Source organism: Sphaeramia orbicularis, chromosome 14 (assembly GCF_902148855.1).
Source record: "Sphaeramia orbicularis chromosome 14, fSphaOr1.1, whole genome shotgun sequence".
In the NCBI taxonomy this organism is placed as follows: Eukaryota; Metazoa; Chordata; class Actinopteri; order Kurtiformes; family Apogonidae; genus Sphaeramia; species Sphaeramia orbicularis.
Window position 1 is genome coordinate 1,815,847 of NC_043970.1, and position 20,774 is coordinate 1,836,620.

General features: G+C 39.3%; 1 protein-coding gene across 2 annotated transcripts; it reads right to left on the reverse strand.

Annotated features, from left to right (window-relative positions):
* Positions 1 to 15,909: 15,909 nt before the first annotated feature.
* On the reverse strand, positions 15,910 to 20,134 carry LOC115433626 (claudin-14-like). 2 transcript variants are annotated; one of them, XR_003937394.1, is made up of 3 exons: positions 19,097 to 20,134; positions 16,658 to 17,593; positions 15,910 to 15,931 (listed from the first exon to the last, which is right to left on the reverse strand). XR_003937394.1 is itself a non-coding variant. In XM_030155122.1 (2 exons), the coding sequence occupies exon 2, from the start codon at positions 17,583 to 17,585 to the stop codon at positions 16,764 to 16,766; it is 822 nt and encodes a 273-aa protein (XP_030010982.1). In that variant the 5' UTR covers positions 17,586 to 17,593; positions 19,097 to 20,134; the 3' UTR covers positions 16,561 to 16,763. The 2 variants fall into 2 exon arrangements, 1 of the variants encoding a protein (XP_030010982.1); XM_030155122.1 differs by lacking the exon at positions 15,910 to 15,931 and having other exon boundaries at positions 16,561 to 17,593.
* Between the last annotated feature and the right edge of the window lie 640 nt (positions 20,135 to 20,774).

Here is a 20,774-nt window from a genome sequence, read left to right on the forward strand (position 1 = left end):
TAAGGTATGAAAAGATAAGATAAGGTAAGATCAGATGAAATAAGATAAGGTAAGACTTTTTCCCACTGTGGGGAAATTTGACAGTTAATAGCAGCAACATACGACAAACAAATGAAACGTAGAAAGAAAAGTAAGAAATGTGGTATTTATATAAATATTTATACAAATATAGAAGTAGAATAAAAATTTTAAATTAAATTAAACAAGTGGTTCCAGGTCCAACAAGCCCGCCCCTCGCAATGTAATTTTTTTTTTTTTTTGGCATCGGTCCAGCTGTTGTCATCATGTCTATGCATGTGCTGATGTCAGCACATGAACCAAAAAAGTATTAACACTGAGATGACTGTACATCAGATTTTGTGTCGTTTCAGTTCTGTACAGGGTGAGTCAAAAAGAATGTGAACTGATTTCATGACGCGCTGCTTCAGTTCTCCTGCGTCGTCATGGAATGAGTCAGTGACCGTTTGAAAGAGGAGTTTTCTACGTTTACGTTCCACCGCTACCCTCTGACCTGGATGACCTTAAACACCCAATAACAACAGCATCAACTCAGTGGATGGTGATCAGCTGATACGCGACTGGGAGGAGTCCTCTGATGGCACTGATGTTGTCTGTGCTGCAGGTGGTGGACACACTGAACACTTGGAAGACAGGAAATAAAAGTGGATTGTCAGCAGAATACTTGGGACTTGGCTTTTCCTTAAAATATTGTGTAATGAAATCAGTTCATTGTTTTTGAACAACCCCCCCATATCTGGACCTCCCTCCCTGACCACCTCAGAGCTCCTCAGTCACTGAACTCCTTCAAAAAGGGGCTAAAAACGTTCCTGTTTAGACCGGCTTTTTATGGCCCACCATGGTGCTCTGTTTTATTCACTTAAGTCTTTTATTCCTGATGCAGTTTTTTATTTTTTATCGGACTGTCTTCTCTCTGTAGCACTTTGACATTCTGCTGAATGACAAGTACTCTATAAATGCAAGTTATTATTATTATTAGTAGTAGTAGTAGTAGTAGTAGTAGTAGTAGTAGTAGTAGTATTTTTAGTATTATTCTTATTATTATTCTGACCTCAGATGCCTCCTCAGTGCTATTCTCCCCTTCACCACTAGATGGAGGCATTTAGTCACTGAACAGTCAAACCACAGCTGTGGATGGAAACAGACCTCATGATCAGGACTGTGTATCAGCAAGAATGTGGCAATACAATACAAATCACAATACTATGATCACGATATGATATATCACAATATATCATGATACTGTTAAAAAAGCCATTTTTAGTTTGTTTCTTTTTTTTTAAATGATTATTTCTTTGAAGAATTGAATTACACCAGATATTCTGCACAAATACTAAACACATTTTTATTTGATCAGATCAGGATCTAATGTTCTATCACAAAATGTTCCTGTGTTCAAACTGAAATTCTGTTTTACAGACATTCCAGTTTCAGATCCTGTTCAAATGTTCAGATTCTATTAGTTCAGAACTAACATCAGAACATTTTTTTTGTGTGATCCCAACAAAGGAACGAACATTATTTAGTAAGAGTGTTAAATAATAATAAATAAAATATAAACAAAAAGGAAAAACAAAAAGAAACCTCCACAATATCTGCATTTGAATAAATACCTAAAAATACCAGTACAGTACTTTTAATATCAATACACTATCGTGAAATGAAATATCGCAATATATTGCAGATTCAATGTTTTTTTACAGCCCTATTCCTTAAGTCTTTTATTCTTGATGCAGTATTTTATTTTTTATTGGACTGTCTTCTCTCTTTAGCACGTTGAGATTCTGCTGAATGAAAAGTGCTATTTATTGAAGTGTAATTTATTATTAGTATTATTCTTGTTATTATTCCGACCTCAGATGCCTCCTCAGTGCTATTCTCCCCTTCACCACTAGATGGAGGCATTTAGTCACTGAACAGTCAAACCACAGCTGTGGATGGAAACAGACCTCATGATCAGGACTGGTTCTGTCCTTCATATTAATATTAGGGGGGGCCGGTTGAACTAACAGGTGGGCAGGATGCTTGGTGTGTACAGACGACAGTGAAGCTGAATAGTGTCCCTTTTCAAACCTGGTGTTTAACTGACTGTCAAGTGTTCGTCTGTTCGTTACGGTGGCCCAGAGGTGCAACAACCCCAAAAATTATCCACTGAAAGAAAAAAAAGACAACAGCCCCAAAAATTATCCACTGTAAGAAAAAAAGTCAACAACCCCAAAAATTATCCACTATAAGAAAAAAAAGACAACAGCCCCAAAAATTATCCACTATAAGAAAAAAAAGACAACAGCCCCAAAAATTATCCACTGTAAGAAAAAAAAGACAACAGCCCCAAAAATTATCCACTGTAAGAAAAAAAGTCAACAACCCCAAAAATTATCCACTGTAAGAAAAAAAAGACAACAGCCCCAAAAATTATCCACTATAAGAAAAAAAAAAGACAACAGCCCCAAAAATTATCCACTATAAGAAAAAAAAAAGACAACAGCCCCAAAAATTATCCACTATAAGAAAAAAAAAGAACAGCCCCAAAAATTATCCACTATAAGAAAAAAAAGAGAACAGCCTAAAAAAAATTATCCCCTATAAGAAAAAAAAGAGAACAGCCTAAAAAAAATTTATCCACTATAAGAAATAAAAAGACAACAGCCCCAAAAATTATCCACTATAAGAAAAAAAAGAACAGCCCCAAAAATTATCCACTATAAGAAAAAAAGACAACAGCCTAAAAAAATTATCCACTGTAAGAAAAAAAGTCAACAACCCCAAAAATTATCCACTGTAAGAAAAAAAAGACAACAGCCCCAAAAATTATCCACTATAAGAAAAAAAAGAACAGCCCCAAAAATTATCCACTATAAGAAAAAAAGACAACAGCCTAAAAAAATTATCCACTATAAGAAAAAAAAGACAACAGCCCCAAAAATTATCCACTGTAAGAAAAAAAGTCAACAACCCCAAAAATTATCCACTGCAAGAAAAAAAAGACAACAGCCCCAAAAATTATCCACTGTAAGAAAAAAAAGACAACAGCCCCAAAAATTATCCACTATAAGAAAAAAAAAGAACAGCCCCAAAAATTATCCACTATAAGAAAAAAAAGAGAGCAGCCCAAAAAAATTATCCACTATAAGAAAAAAAAGAGAACAGCCTAAAAAAAATTATCCACTCTAATAAACAAAAGAGAACAGCCAAAAAAAATTATCCCCTATAAGAAAAAAAAGACAACAGCCTAAAAAAAATTATCCACTATAAGAAAAAAAAAAAGACAACAGCCCCAAAAATTATCCACTATAAGAAAAAAAAAGAACAGCCCCAAAAATTATCCACTATAAGAAAAAAAAGAGAACAGCCTAAAAAAATTATCCACTATAAGAAAAAAAAGAGAACAGCCTAAAAAAATTATCCACTATAAGAAAAAAAAAGAGAACAGCCTAAAAAATTATCCACTATAAGAAAGAAAGAGAACAGCCTAAAAAACTATTCACTATAAGAAAAAAAAAAAAAAAGAGAGAGAACAGCCCAAAAAATTAATCTGTAAGTTATAATGTATGTGTGTAAATGATAAACTGAGGCAGAATATTTTTTAAATTGCACTTATTTTTCTTAAGGCATTTCAAGTTGTTCCTATTGTTTGGATTTTTAAGGAAACTTTGTAGATGTAAACATTATCCTAATTTAATTTAACTTTTTCACTGTTATTATTTGACTGGAGATCATATTAGGCTGAATGTGGAACTGAACTAAAATGAGTTTGACAGCCCTGAGTTAGACAGTTATGCTCTGAGGCAAACTGTGTTCGTCTGTGCAGTAATCACTGGTCTACTTAGTTTTGTTTTGTTTTGTTTTTAAATATATATAGAAATGATCTGCCTCAGAAATTAAATGTGCTAAATCTTACATAGTTTAATAAGATGAATTGGAAAACAAATGACAAAAGTGCTGATGTTCTCAGTGTATATGATAAGATTTTCTTGCACATCATTATTAACCCATAAAAACCCAGAGCTACTTTTATGGCAGTTCCCAAATAAAATTTTCTCTCTATTTAACCTTTCTTAAGCAATTTATCACTGTTTATTATAATATTATCCTAAAGGTGGTTAAAGGTGGACGTTTGGGTCTTTAAGGGTTAAAGGTGGACGTTTGGGTCTGTAAGGGTTAAAGGTGGACGTTTGGGTCTTTAAGGGTTAAAGGTGGACGTTTGGGTCTTTAAGGGTTAAAGGTGGACGTTTGGGTCTGTAAGGGTTAAAGGTGGACGTTTGGGTCTTTAAGGGTTAAGGTGGACGTTTGGGTCTTTAAGGGTTAAAGGTGGACGTTTGGGTCTTTAAGGGTTAAAGGTGGACGTTTGGGTCTGTAAGGGTTAAAGGTGGACATTTGGGTCTGTAAGGGTTAAAGGTGGACGTTTGGGTCTGTAAGGGTTAAAGGTGGACGTTTGGGTCTTTAAGGGTTAAAGGTGGACGTTTGGGTCTGTAAGGGTTAAAGGTGGACGTTTGGGTCTGTAAGGGTTAAAGGTGGACGTTTGGGTCTTTAAGGGTTAAAGGTGGACGTTTGGGTCTGTAAGGGTTAAAGGTGGACGATTGGGTCTTTAAGGGTTAAAGGTGGACATTTGGGTCTTTAAGGGTTAAAGGTGGACATTTGGGTCTTTAAGGGTTAAAGGTGGACATTTGGGTCTGTAAGGGTTAAAGGTGGACGTTTGGGTCTGTAAGGGTTAAAGGTGGACGTTTGGGTCTTTAAGGGTTAAAGGTGGACGTTGGGTCTTTAAGGGTTAAAGGTGGACGTTTGGGTCTGTAAGGGTTAAAGGTGGACGTTTGGGTCTGTAAGGGTTAAAGGTGGACGTTTGGGTCTTTAAGGGTTAAAGGTGGACGTTTGGGTCTGTAAGGGTTAAAGGTGGACGTTTGGGTCTGTAAGGGTTAAAGGTGGACGTTTGGGTCTTTAAGGGTTAAAGGTGGACGTTTGGGTCTTTAAGGGTTAAAGGTGGACGTTTGGGTCTGTAAGGGTTAAAGGTGGACGTTTGGGTCTTTAAGGGTTAAAGGTGGACGTTTGGGTCTGTAAGGGTTAAAGGTGGACGTTTGGGTCTGTAAGGGTTAAAGGTGGACGTTTGGGTCTTTAAGGGTTAAAGGTGGACGTTTGGGTCTGTAAGGGTTAAAGGTGGACGATTGGGTCTTTAAGGGTTAAAGGTGGACATTTGGGTCTTTAAGGGTTAAAGGTGGACATTTGGGTCTTTAAGGGTTAAAGGTGGACATTTGGGTCTTTAAGGGTTAAAGGTGGACGTTTGGGTCTGTAAGGGTTAAAGGTGGACGTTTGGGTCTTTAAGGGTTAAAGGTGGACGTTTGGGTCTGTAAGGGTTAAAGGTGGACGTTTGGGTCTTTAAGGGTTAAAGGTGGACGTTTGGGTCTTTAAGGGTTAAAGGTGGACGTTTGGGTCTTTAAGGGTTAAAGGTGGACGTTTGGGTCTGTAAGGGTTAAAGGTGGACGTTTGGGTCTGTAAGGGTTAAAGGTGGACGTTTGGGTCTTTAAGGGTTAAAGGTGGACGTTTGGGTCTGTAAGGGTTAAAGGTGGACGTTTGGGTCTGTAAGGGTTAAAGGTGGACGTTTGGGTCTTTAAGGGTTAAAGGTGGACGTTTGGGTCTTTAAGGGTTAAAGGTGGACGTTTAGGTCTGTAAGGGTTAAAGGTGGACGTTTGGGTCTTTAAGGGTTAAAGGTGGACGTTTGGGTCTGTAAGGGTTTAAAGGGGGACGTTGGGTCTTTAAGGGTTAAAGGTGGACGTTTGGGTCTTTAAGGGTTAAAGGTGGACGTTTGGGTCTGTAAGGGTTAAAGGTGGACGTTTGGGTCTTTAAGGGTTAAAGGTGGACGTTTGGGTCTTTAAGGGTTAAAGGTGGACGTTTGGGTCTTTAAGGGTTAAAGGTGGACGTTTGGGTCTGTAAGGGTTAAAGGTGGACATTTGGGTCTGTAAGGGTTAAAGGTGGACGTTTGGGTCTGTAAGGGTTAAAGGTGGACGTTTGGGTCTTTAAGGGTTAAAGGTGGACGTTTGGGTCTGTAAGGGTTAAAGGTGGACGTTTGGGTCTGTAAGGGTTAAAGGTGGACGTTTGGGTCTTTAAGGGTTAAAGGTGGACGTTTGGGTCTGTAAGGGTTAAAGGTGGACGTTTGGGTCTTTAAGGGTTAAAGGTGGACGTTTGGGTCTTTAAGGGTTAAAGGTGGACGTTTGGGTCTGTAAGGGTTAAAGGTGGACGTTTGGGTCTTTAAGGGTTAAAGGTGGACATTTGGGTCTGTAAGGGTTAAAGGTGGACGTTTGGGTCTGTAAGGGTTAAAGGAGGACGTTTGGGTCTTTAAGGGTTAAAGGTGGACGTTTGGGTCTGTAAGGGTTAAAGGTGGACGTTTGGGTCTTTAAGGGTTAAAGGTGGACGTTTGGGTCTTTAAGGGTTAAAGGTGGACGTTTGGGTCTGTAAGGGTTAAAGGTGGACATTTGGGTCTGTAAGGGTTAAAGGTGGACGTTTGGGTCTGTAAGGGTTAAAGGTGGACGTTTGGGTCTTTAAGGGTTAAAGGTGGACGTTTGGGTCTTTAAGGGTTAAAGGTGGACGTTTGGGTCTGTAAGGGTTAAAGGTGGACGTTTGGGTCTGTAAGGGTTAAAGGTGGACGTTTGGGTCTGTAAGGGTTAAAGGTGGACGTTTGGGTCTGTAAGGGTTAAAGGTGGACGTTGGGTCTTTAAGGGTTAAAGGTGGACGTTTGGGTCTTTAAGGGTTAAAGGTGGACGTTTGGGTCTGTAAGGGTTAAAGGTGGACGTTTGGGTTAAAGGTGGACGTTTGGGTCTGTAAGGGTTAAAGGTGGACGTTTGGTGGACGTTTGGGTCTTTAAGGGTTAAAGGTGGACGTTTGGGTCTGTAAGGGTTAAAGGTGGACGTTTGGGTCTGTAAGGGTTAAAAACACAGACATTGAACTGAACTAAATCTCAGCGTCTCATTGACCCATTATGTCCCCATTGTAGCCCCGCCCCCTGTGCAGAGGGGACAGAGGACAGGTTGATGTGGGTCAGACTGTATCTGATCATCTGCTGTTTGTTTTAGAGTTCACCTTTGTCTTTCCCACAGTACGTGTGTGTGTGTGTGTGTGTGTGTGTGTGTGTGTGTGTGAATAGATCTATAAATATGGAGGCGTAATGTAAAAGGAAGAGGGATATATATCATTAATAATATTTAAAAATAAAAAATACATAAAATTTCTTAAAAATTAAAATAAATAAATAATAAATAAATAAATAAAAATAATCAATCATATTTTAGGGAGAGGGGGTGGGGTTAAATGAGTGTCCCTTCTTCCCACCCCTTTTCAGGTAAATGTCTCATCTCTCATGTCTAAGATTGTTAGGATTCGTGGTATTTGTATTATTATGTATGTTTTGCTAGTTTGCATATATATTAAATTTCATTGCATGTTCAGAATAAATCACTAAATCACAAAAATCACAAATCATAAAATACTGGTGCATGTCTGTGTATTTTCGTGGTGGTCTGTGGTTCTGCTGCAGCTGAAGACAGACTCGGACCCTTCACCTCCTCTGCAGCTTCACCTCAGCTCCAGTCTGTGTTCTGTGTCAGCTCCACTGAGGAGGTGACTGATCGGCCTTGGCGGAGGTCTGCGCTCTCCGAGTGCTTCTAGTTGTGAATGTTTCCGTTCCCACACACCCAGACTGTTCAGACCCAGACCCAGCTGTTCCACTCAGACTGGACCTGTGCAGGCTGTCCTGTTGTGACCTTTGGAGTGTTGTGTTTGCTGTGGTTTGTTTGTTTGCCTCCAGGTCAGGGCTGGACTCATGTTCTCATGGTGGACTGACAGTAAAAACACCATCCACCTGTGGGTTTATCAGCTGATCCACAGGCCTGCATTTTTTCCTTTTTTTTTTTCTTTTTCTTTTTTTTATACAGCCATCCTTCAGTTGTACTGCATATTGAATGTTGCTTTGTGCAGAGATTCACCTCTGTTATTAAGGCTAATTAATCAGTATCGTATCAGGCACTTCCTTACATCCTTGTGAGGTCGGTTGGATGTTCTGCCAAATTCTCTGAACCGCCTTTGGAGACGGCTTATGGAAGAGAAACGAACATTCAGGTGTTCCTGCAGTCACATGACCACTGCACACTCCCACAAAACTTATCACATCTGTGTCATTGTACTGTGATAAAAATGTACATTTTAGAGTGGCCTTTTATAGTGGCCACCCTAAGGCCCACCTGTGCATTAGTCCTGCTGTTGGATCAGCATCTGGATCTGCAACAGCTGGAGGATGGATGATCCCACCGTGGTGTACTCACTTTTTTTATTGTCTCCTGGGTCAGTTTTTATGCACTTTTATTGGTTTGTATGCACTATAGATAGATAGATAGATAGATAGATAGATAGATAGATAGATAGATAGATAGATAGATAGATAGATAGATAGATAGATAGATAGATAGATAGAGATGTGTTTTTTTTATAGAATTATGTTTTTTATAGAATTATGTGTTTTTTCTAGTATTTTTATTTATCTGACTCTGACCAACTGCACATGAATTCCTCTGCATACATGCACGAATGGTAAATAAACTTTTGAATCTGTGAACTGAATCTTATCTCAGCAAAGGACAAATGCAGATTTGTGAACAGTATGTAACAGAAACAGACCTTTAGTGAACACAGAAGAAGTCTGAGATCTTTGAGTTCAGCTCATGAAAAATGGGAACAAAAACAAAAGTGTTGAGTTTATGTTTTTGTTCAGTGTATTATTATTACTATTTGCCACCTTAAAAAAAAATTATATATACACACACACACACACACACACACACACACACACACATATATATATATATACAGGGTGGGGAAGCAAAATGTACAATATTTTGAGGCAGGGATTGAAAGACAGTGTATGACCAGTTAGTTTATTGAAAGTCATGAGAATTTATTTGCCACAAGAAAATGTCCATAATAGAAAATGTTTTTATTCTATGTGTCCTCCTTCTTTCTCAATAACTGCCTTCACACGCTTCCTGAAACTTGCGCAAGTGTTCCTCAAATATTGGGGTGACAACTTCTCCCATTCTTCTTTAATAGTATCTTCCAGACTTTCTGGTAATAGTTTTGCTCATAGTCATTCTCTTCTTTCCATTATAAACAGTCTTTATGGACACTCCAACTATTTTTGAAATCTCCTTTGGTGTGACGAGTGCATTCAGCAAATCACACACTCTTTGACGTTTGCTTTCCTGATTACTCATATGGGCAAAAGTTTCTGAAAAGGTATGGATAATAGTGTTAGGTATGATTATGACATCAGTATATGTTTGGGTTCAAAACAACTGACGTAGTGTCTGCTGAGAAAAAACAACTAAATGTTCAGTGTACATTTTGCTTCCCCACCCTGTGTATATACATACATATACATATATATATATATATATATATATATATATAATATATATATATATATATATATATATATATATATATATATATATACATATATACATACATATATACACACACACACACACACACATATATATATATATATATATATATATATATATATATATATATATATCAGATTTGGACCTGACCCTGAACGGGCTCTGGGTTCTGAAGTCTGGTCCACATTACCGACCCACCATAAGAATTCTACAGTATCTAACCCATACCACATTACCTGCACTTGTTTTCTCTGTATTTTATTTATTGTCCTTTGTTTATTTATTGTCTTTTATTCTGTGCTGTACAATGTCCTTGGGTTCCATGAAAGGTGCTTTTCAAATCAAATGTGTTATTATTATGATGATGATGATGATGATTATAGTTATTATTGTTGTTGTTGTTGTTGCCTGTTATATCCAACCCGGTGAAAGGTCCCACTGTAATGAAATAACTGACAGTTGTCAAAATGTTATGAAATGTTTTAAAATGTCATCCCATTCTGATCTAAGTGTACTGTTTTTGTGTTGTTCTCTTAATCAGGTTCCCTTTACTTATTTTTTGGAAGTTGAAAATCAGCTCTTTTAGACCACATTTATGACGAAAAATATAAAAAATTATGCGCAGTTCACAACTTTTTTTTTCTTACAACTGTATTTGATGTTTCATATACAAAGCTCATGAATTTGGAAATAAAAAATAGAACAGGTTCTTTGTTGGACTTCTCAAATGGATTACAGAACATCAATGAAAACATCAGCTGTCATGAATGTGAAAAATCATGTGTTCTGTTCATGTGTCTACTGGTGATTATCCATATTCAGAGTTTTCTGTCAGTGCATAGATCCTCAAAAACAAAAATAAGGTGAGACAGACAGACATTAGACAGAAGGGAATGATCAGGTAAACTGTAGATAAAAACCAGCACTTTACAGACATTTACATGTTAAGGCACAAAAACAGCTTTGGAAATGTTTAAGCATCTGAAAAATACTTAAAATGAAGGCTTCTCTGCTGCGTTTCCTACTGAACATCCTCACTTACACAATACAACATTTTCTGCAAAACACATATTTATGAAACTTCACAACAGAAGGTAAACGGCTGAAACGCAGCTACAGAGAGGTGACAAAGGAAAGGAAAAACCAGATGCATTCACCCAGATGAACTCCTGTTGGAGACAAAAAGAAAGTGGGGGGGAGTATACAGATGATGTCCTCCAAGGTTATCATAGTTTTGGATTTTTCATTTTAGTTTAGTTTTATTTAATTTTGACTGTTTTTTTTTCTCTAATTCAGTTAGTTTTAATTTGTTTTTAGAGCAGGTTTGATCGTTTTTATTAGTTACTTCTGCCAAGGAGGTTATGTTTTTGCCAGGGTTTGTTTGTTTGTTTGTTTGTCTGTCTGTTTGTTTGTCTGTCCGTTAGTGTGCAACATAACTCAAAAAGTTATGGACAGATTTGGATGAAATTTTCAGGGTTTGTTGGAAATGAGATAAGGAAGAAATGATTACATTTTGGTGGTGATCGGGGGTGGGGGGGCCCACGGGGGGGGCCACTGATCAGCCTTGGCGGAGGTCTGCACTCTCCGAGTGCTTCTAGTTGTTGTTGTTTTTTTTTTAAATGCTTAGTTTTAGTTTAGTTTTAGTTTAGTCGTCTCTTTTCTCTTCTTCTCTGTCGTCATATTCACATAAATCCCAGACAGGACTCTGCTGCTTTCTCCCAACTTTAGTCTCCATGTTTCCAGGTAGAGTGGGGACCAGAAGACGACTGGAAACCACAAGTGAACACAAGTGACGGACCGTGACGGACCGTATGGTGCTGCTAGATAAAACTGCTAGAGCGAATTAAATTGATTTCATATCAATCCAACATTGACAAAGATGAAAACGAAGGGAATTTTATCCATAATTTTTTAAATGTTTTAGTTTTGGAAGCACACAATACAGTTTCAGTTAGTTATTCTTTTAATTATAGTTTTTATTTATTTCAGTTAACGAAAATGTTTACAATTCTAGTTTTGGCCATTTCGTTAGTTTTCGTTAACAATAATAACTTTGATGTCTTCTAAACATTAAAGAGGTCGTTAAGTTTGTCTTTATAAACTATGTTTGAACAACGTGGAAAAATGCTTAATCACCAAATAAAGGCTTCATTGTTGGTTTGTATCTGTTGAAATACATCTTATATTATAAAACAGAAGTGGACTGTGTGTGTGTGTGTGTGTGTGTGTGTGTGTGTGTGTGTGTGTGTGTGTCTGGTATCACACTAACTGTCCACAGCTGACTGCTGCAGTTTGTCAAACTTCTGGACTTTTGGTCTTTGAACAGACCAGTGAAAACAGAAACAGTTGATAGGACCAACATTTTGGGAGATATCAGTCATTTTGGAACACAACAGTGTAAAGTCCTTGACGTACAAAATGGTGGACTCAAAAGCACGACGCACCGAAAACTGAAGATTTAAACTAAAGTATTTTAATATTGAAAAAGTGATTTAACAAAAGGCGCTCTCAAGGAGGATATATAAAACTAACTAAAAAAATCTCTATGATAAACAAAAACCCTTACAGAAAAACTGAAGCAAAAAACTGACAAACATGGGGGGGGGGGGGGGGGGGGGGGGGGGGGGTTAACAATCACACTGGCAGGAAAACACAAAAAAGGAGGAAGTCAGGGTCTGAGACGAGAGGGAAGAGATGTGTACAAAATAAAACAGGAAGTGCAAGACAGGAGCAAATGTGAACGACTGCAACTGAACATACAGTGACGAATCAAACAAAGACAAAACACTGAAAACCAAAGACGAGACATGAAACACTAAACATTAACATGATGAACCACCTGACGACACATGACAAACAGCCTCCCAAAGGCCAATCACTGCTATTAGGGATGTCCCGATCTGATCTACAGATCGGTATCGGCTGTCGATCTGGCAATTTTTAGAAGATCGGATCAGATTTAGTCACAAGATCGGGCCGATCCGGACCCAGGTCTGTGGTGGAGGTAAGCACTCCTTCTGCTCCTTCAAATTAAAGGTCCTGTATTATGCTACTTTTCAGTCACGTCATATAGGTCTCAGAAGCCCAAAAACAAAGTATTTAAGTTTGTTCGCCCCAAAATCATCCTTTGTTCGGAGTTTCAGTGGTCGAAAAAGTCCTCTCACCAGCCTCCTCAGAAAGGCTGTTTCTGGGCCTGCTACCGAGTATGCAAATGAACGCATCTGTCCACGCCCATCCCCCTCCCCTCTCTGGGAGAGGACGCGGCTTACGCTAGCGGTACTACGCGCTGTCTGAAATGGCCCTCTCTCGTCTCCACTACACATGTCTCAGACAGAACGTCTTTCCAAACACTTTCTTTGCCTTGAGGCGTGATTGAGCCCCGACGGAAAACGGCGGTGTTGTGTCGGGTTCATGGAGCTGACACGGAAAGACGCCTGCCGCCACTAATGCAGGCAGCTGCTAACAAGCCTGATGCTAACTGTACTGATGCCAACCACAAAAGGCCTGTGTTCACAGTAGTTCTGTTCAATGTCTCTGGATATTATCAGCTCGTGCATGTTAACGGGGACGCAAACGTTAGCAGCAGTAACCGAGCTATGTTAGCTGCCATGCTAACGTTAGACGTACACATAAACACCCACCAGCTTATCCGTAATGTAGGGTTATGCAGTAAAGATACAAAAAATGAGAAGAACTTACATCTCCCACACTTGTACTTGGGTCACGAAGCGTTGGTACTGCGTCCTTCTTGATTCGGAGTCTTTGTGCTAAGCCGCAGCTGTATGGGCCCATGTTCGAAAAACACTCGTCCGTGAAATGCCGGGCACACACATACAAGCGTTTGGGAATGTTGTTTGGTCCATGACCACCAAAGATAGAATCCAGCCACTTTTTATGGAGAGGCTCGGAAGTGGGGAGCAAAAATAAACTTCGGCGTTGGTGTGTGCAGCCAACAACACCACAACTTGCGTGTCTCACCTTCGCCATGTTTGTTGTCCAAGAGCTACTTTGCCAGGGCGGAGCTTACCTTTTCATGCAGGGTGGGGTCACAGTCAGGGGGAGGAGTTAAATCCGCTTATGTCGTCATAAGCGGGACCCAACTCAAACTGGGCCATTTGAGCATTTTCACAACATGTGGTGTAGCAAGGCAGGAGGAAACAGACAGTTTTCAAATTCCAACCTCATAATGAGGAACTGCAACACACACTACTGTAAGAAAACTGTCACAAAGTCAGATTTGCATAATATGGGACCTTTAAAGTTTCCAAAGGTAGGGGAACAGAAAATTAACTGCACAACAGCAGAAGACTGAGAGGAGTTATAACGTTTATATATATATATATATATATATATATATATATATATATATATATATATATATATATATATATATATATATACATATATGTAGTCCAGATCCAGTGGTACCACATGGACCCATGTCCTGTCCAATAGTGTCTGTGTTTAAACTCAATAACTGATCTGTTTAATCCATGTATGAACAGGTCTGAGTCAGTACTGTCACATGACACATGGGACAACTGACAGGAAAAACATTTGTAGGTAAAAATACTTAAATTCCTGCTGCGTGACACAGGGACTGAAAATGAACCTCATTTTATTGACTTTATTCAAATGTCCAAAACCTGCTTTTCTCATCATAAATGGATCTGAAATGAAACACAGGACTGTAGCTGTGACGTTAAAACTACAACTGGGATCAATATTCTATAGATTCTATCTTTATGTGCTGCCCCCTGGTGGACACTGATAATTCCGTTTGGGTTTGTGCTTTTTGTCCGTTCAGAGCTCCTGTAGTTGCTGAACCGCTGCGGAAGTCTTGTCAGTTGGGTTACAGTTACAGACCAGCTACCTGTTTTTTGGCCCTACAGACACATCTGTCTGTAAGTACTGGGATATATGAAGCTGTTAAAACACTGTATTTAGTCAGCTGAGACTCTTTGTGTCGTTTAATACCTTTAGTTTTGTTCATTAACGAAAGACGCTTATAGCGTTAGCATACATATGGGATTTTCCATGTATTTTAGCATCGTGCTAATCGTTATCATTAACTGCGTTTTTTTTTTTTTTTTTTTTTTTTTTTTTTTTTTTTTTGTATTTTGGATCTGTAGCTCACTTTAAGTGAATGTTGTGTATGAATTACTTATATAAAGCACTGACAGATTGTGTTTAAATGTTCTACACATGTTTTTTGCTCATAAAAAATGAAAGTATACATGATTGTAACATACATTTTGTTGTATGTACAGTTTTACAGTTATCAAGTAAATATCCAAAACAGCAGGAAGCTTCCTGGGTGTTTTCATTTGAAGAACTGTTAACTATCTGTACAGCTAGTTTACAAACACTAGTGAAGACAGAATACTTTATATCGTTTTTTTGTTTGTTTGTTTGTTTGTTTGTTTGTTTGTTTGTTTGTTTTACAAGTGATACTGAAACTTTGTAAACAGTTCCACAAAATAGAGTTCTTAAACTAAAAAATGATCCTGGAACTTTAGTTTTTGACACTGATGTTGACGTTGGCTGGATCTGACCCATATGTGTGACTGGAAACAGACTTGTTGTTGTTGTGGGGCTGCACAGAGGTGTGACACCTTTACTGGGAAAAGTCCTGCTGGTTTTCCCCTCCATTTGTCACCTGTCTGGATGTGACGACCTGCATTTATAAATCTATAAAGTTTATTTTAAAAAATCAGAGAAGTGGCTCCACACATGGGTTGTGGTGGGGAACAATGTTCTAAACCAGGGCTGTCAAACTCATTTTAGTTCAGTTCCACACTCAGCCCAATTTGATCCAAAGTAGACCGTACCAGTAAAATAATAACAGTGAAAAAAGTCAAATTACATTATGATCAGGTTTACGTCTACAAAGTTTCCTTCACAATCTGAATAACATGAACAACTTGAATTGTCTTAAGAAAAACAAGTGGAATTTGAACAATATTCTGCCTCGGTTTATCAGTTTATCATTTACACACGTGCATTACAATCGCACAAAACATTTAGTAACAGGCAGAATATTGGTAAAATTGCATTGCTTTTCTTAAGACATTTTTGTTTGTTCATATTTGTTCAGGTTATTCACATTTTTTGTAAAAGTATAGTTTGGTAATGTAAACATTTTCATGTAATTTAACTTTTTTTCACCAAAAAAATTAAAGAGAAAATTTGGGGCTGTCATTATTTATAGGTTATTATGATAATATTTTACTGGTTCTGACCCATTTGAAATCTAATTGGTCTGTATGTGGAACCTGAATTAAAATGATTTTGACACCATTGATTGTTAATATCTTAAGTGTAATTTTTGCATTTCACAGATTCATCCCGTGGGCCGGACTGGACCCTTTGGTGGGCCAGATTTGGCCCCAGGCCGCATGTTTGACACCTGTGCTCTAAATGGTCCTTTATATTTGAGAAGAGTTCAAAAAGCTTTAGAAAAAGACCCTCTAACACAGGGCTGTCAAACTCATTTTAGTTCAGTTCCACATTCAGCTAAATTTGATCTGCAGTGGGCCCAACCAGTAAAATAAGAACATCATAATATAGAAATAATGTCAACTCCAAACTTTTCTCTATGTTTTAGAGTGAAAAAAGTAAATTTACATTATGAAAAGGTTTACATCTACAAACTATCCTTTCAAAAGATGTGAATAACATGAACAAACTGAAAAAATAAGTGTAATTTTAACAATATTCTGCCTCAGTTTATCATTTCCACATGTACATTATAACTTACAGATCACAGTGGATCTACAAACACACAAAACATTTAATAACAGACAGAATATTGTTAAAATTGTACTTACTTCTCTTAAGACATTTCAGGTGGTTCATATTTGTTCGGGTTATTCACATTTTTTACAAAATTGTGCTTTGTTTTAGTGTAAATACATGAAATATTTACATTAACAAAGAGAAAAATTTGGAGTTGTCATTATTTATATGTGATTATTATAGTATTTGACTGGTCCCTCCCACTGGAGATTGAATTGGTCTGAATGTGGAACCTGAACTAAAAGGATTGTTAATGTCTTACTGTAATTTTGGCATTTCACAGATTCATCCAAAGGGCCGGACTGGACCCTTTGGTGGGCCAGGTTTGGCCCCCGGGCCGCATGTTTGACACCTGTCCTTTATATTTGAGAAGAGTTCAAAGAGCTTCAGAAAAAGACCCTCTAACATATGAAATGAAATGTTTCAGAGTCAGTCCGAACAGGCTGACGTGTCACATGATGTGTGAGGAACTCATCAGCTGATTGCGGTGATCTGTCGCCATTGTCAGACGTACCCTGTGATGTCATATCCTGCCGCTGTGGGCTTTTTGGCTCCCTGGGCTGCATGTGCGCTGGAGTGCGAGCTGTTGCTGGTACTGCGGACCAGGGTGGGGCCTCTGCTGGCCGTGTTGACGCCCCCTGCCTGCAGGGTGGGGTTGCGGTACATTTGTGAGGTCGTCCGCGGCCCTGCGCCCGCTAAACCATTACCTACCGGATATGGATACCCGCCTCCGGCCCCTCTTCCGCGGGCTCCGTCCTGATCCTCGCAGCACGACACGCTCAGCATCCCCCCTCCCAACATGGAGATGAGCGCGGAGGCCAGGCCCACGTACAGGCACTCCCCCAGCTCAAACTTCATGCTCGCGGGCACGTTGGGTCGATAGAAGGTCTGGACGACTTCGTGAGTGGTCCACGCCACGGGTATGAGCGCCAGGAAGCCGGCGGCGAGGAACAGGCCGCCTCCAGCACCCGCCATGCGACTCTTGACGGCACCGGTGCCCTCCAGGCACACGGTGCACTGCATCCCCAGGGACGACATGGCGATGGCAAAAACAGACAGCACCAAAGAGATGACCATGAGGGCTCTAGAGGCCTGCAGGTCTGAGGGCAGGGCCAGCATGGAGTTGTAGGTCTCACACTGGAAGGCTCCGGTGCTCTGGTACACGCACTCCATCCACAGGCCCCTCATGTTGGCCACGGCCGTCACGATGTTGGAGCCGATGTGGGCTGAAATCTGCCAGTACGGAAGCACGGTGGCCACCAGAGTACCCAGCATCCCCAGCAGGCCCAGGAAGAAGCCCATCAGCTCCAGAGCAGCAGAGGCCATGACAACAGCTGCGGAAGGAGAGAGGTTCGGGTCATCAAGTTGCTATGGCAACACAGTAGTTTATGAATCTGATTATTATATTGTAGATTTTTGAGGTTAATTTTATTTTGCACATCATTATTGAAATATCTGATTTGTTGTAAGTTGGGATGTAATGATTACCGGTATAACGATAAACTGCGTAAAATTCCTGACGGTTAGTATTACCATTTAAATTCTAATTGTCATGATAACCGTGTTTGATTACTGCACTTTGAAAATGAATGGTACTCCACATTTCCTGGAGAAGCAGCAGCACTCCAGGCGCTATCTCTCTCTCTCTCTCTGAAAAAGAAACTAAAACAACTCAAACTTGATCTGGAAAATGGTCAAACAGTGTCATAAGGTTCCATCTTTAATGCACATTTGTATATTTGATTGTTTGCATGTTAATGTTTGAATGTTTCTGCCAACAGAAAGTACATTGTGGCTACTATTTAATTTTCTTTCTTTCTTTCTTTCTTTCTTTTTCAAAATACAACTTGGTTAAATTATTTCAGTGTGTTTATCAGTACTTTTTGAACATTTTGAGCACAATTTCAACAATATTGCGATAATAATGATAACCGTGATCATTTTAGTCACAATAACCGTGATATGAAATTTTCATTTGGTTACATCCCTAGTTGTAAGTTAAGTCATTTTGTTAAGTCAAATAAGTATTTTGCACAAAGTAAGTTCATCCGGAAGGACAACGCGGGAAGAAAGGACAGCTCTGACATTACACCCCCGTCCCATTTTTCTGTTGGTTATCCAGGCCAATACCGTAATAACAACTTTTAATTTATGTTAATAGAAAACTGTTGTTGTGTAAGAGTGACGTTTAAGTTAAACCTCGTCTAATTTCTGTTTGTATTTAGTTTTCACAGTGTACCATCAAACTGTCTTCTGTATAGAATAAACCTGCTGTGGACATCAGTACGAAGCGTGGACACATTCAATAACCAGCAGTTATAACAGCTGTGGAAGGAACAGGAAGAAGACCCAACACAGACAGATAAACAAAGTGACCCAGAAAAACACAAGCCAAAAAAATGATGTGTCCTGTAGAGCACAGTGGTACCGGAGCGTCTGTAGAAGTGCTGACGAAACACCTGCACCTACACAACAGTTTATCAGGAATATTTAGAACAGGGATGTCAAACTCAATTTCTTTTAGAGGCCACATTTGGCTAAATTTCATCTCCACTGGGCCAAACTAGTAAAATAATACCATAAGAGCCTATAAATAATGACAAGTCCAAATTTTTCTTTGTGTTATACTGAAAAAAAAAAAAAATCATTTGATTATGAAAATATATACATTTACAAACTATCAGCATAAAAAAAGATGTGAATAACCTGAAAACAATGAAAGTAAATAAAATAGAATAAATAATTAAATACCTGTGGAATATTGAATATAAGGGTAAATTCCCATGTCACCTAAATGCATCATCATATTCACACATACCCCCTCCCTCACCCATTACCTGAAGATGGCAGCAGGTTATGGATGACCAGACGTCGGGACGACCAGTGGAGGATTTGGATTCTGTTCTTTTGCTACAGGAGCTGAAGTTGCAGCTGATGAGGATGAGGAGGGAACAGGACGATGAAGAGGCGGCCGAGGCTGCAGCTCCTACAGCCACCGGGGTTCCTGTTCAACCAGCATGTGCTCCTCCAGCAGGAAACAAAGACCCACCGTCTGCCGGCAGAACCAGGCTCACACTGCGTCCTCAGACCTGGACATGGTGGAGGAGGCTGGTGTGTCGCTGCCGTCTGCTCTCACTGTGCCGCCTGCATTAGAACCAACAGAACCAAACGCACACTTACAACAGTTTCTGCTGCTATTTTTACAGATGTACTCCAGTCCCTTGGCTGTTCGATCAGCTCACTGCGCTCCCTGTTGGAAATCACTTTCCTTAGACCCACTTGGAAGTTGGACGACACACACTACAGTTGCAGCACATTGTTGTTTCTGTCACTTTGTGCCTCTTCTGTCATGATCAGATGCTCTGCTGTCTTTGTTGAACTGTGTTATCTCTGACTGTCCCTCGTCCAGACCTTCACCTTCCTGTCATGTACACACTGACACTTCAACTCTCGTCCTGGTTGTTGTTGGCTGGTTAATCATTTTCCCGAGGCTAAAATCTACAAAAAACAAAACAAGACCTTTGGTACGCCATCAGCAGCAGTCCCAAAAAAACAAAATGCTCAAAAAGATGGGATTCACTGTAGCTTCTACAGGATATAGTTTTTTCCCACAGCAGATATAAAACTCAAACCAGTTGCAGTTCTATGTAAATGGAACACATGTCTGAGTACATTTTTTTTCAAAAAGGACTGGCGAGCACTTTTTGCTTTTCTCATTATAACCAGCCATGATTAAATAAGCCTGAAGCAAAAAAAAAAGAAAAAGGGATGGTAGGAATGCTTGTACGGCTTTCAGATGGATTTTTTTTAGTTTCAAGTTTTATTTTACAACTTAAATCTGAGCTCCAAAATGAGCTGTTGCCCTGAGGCTGATGCATGATCCGTCCAGGATGCTAGTTCTGCTCCTGGAGGATTCTGTTGGTTTCTGTAAATTGGTTTAGAGTCTGGTTTCGACCGACTCCATATGTAAAGTGTCATGAGATAACTTTTGTTGTGATTTGCGCTGTATAAATAAAATTTGATTTTGATTTGATTTAGTTTTTACCGTACTTTCCAGACAATTGAGTGTACATGAATATCAGCCGCACGCTACTGTCTCCAACATCTCACCATCAGTTCAATTGATGCCAAGCGTACATGTGTAATGGAGTCCATGTATGTAGTGTGTGAGTCGGTGGTGGCTGCTCGTCTTTCAGAGGGGAAGCTCATTGTCGGTTTACATCAAAAAAAATTGTCAAGTTATTTAAACATAAATTTGGCCCTCTGTTCCTTTTTAAGAAAATGCTCAGTGACCTTATCATACCAAGTAGGCGTCTTTTCCAGAGACTGCACCAGTGTCCTCTCTATGTCCAGCAGCGCTGGGCTGTTTAGACGGCCTTGGCCCATTGTGTTGTGGGTGTAAGACTGGAGCCTTTTGAAATAACAGAAGCTCCTTTCTACACCTGCCCATGGAGCTGCAACTGTTCCCCTAGTGACAACAGTTAACAATATTAAACTTGAACAAGAAATAATTAA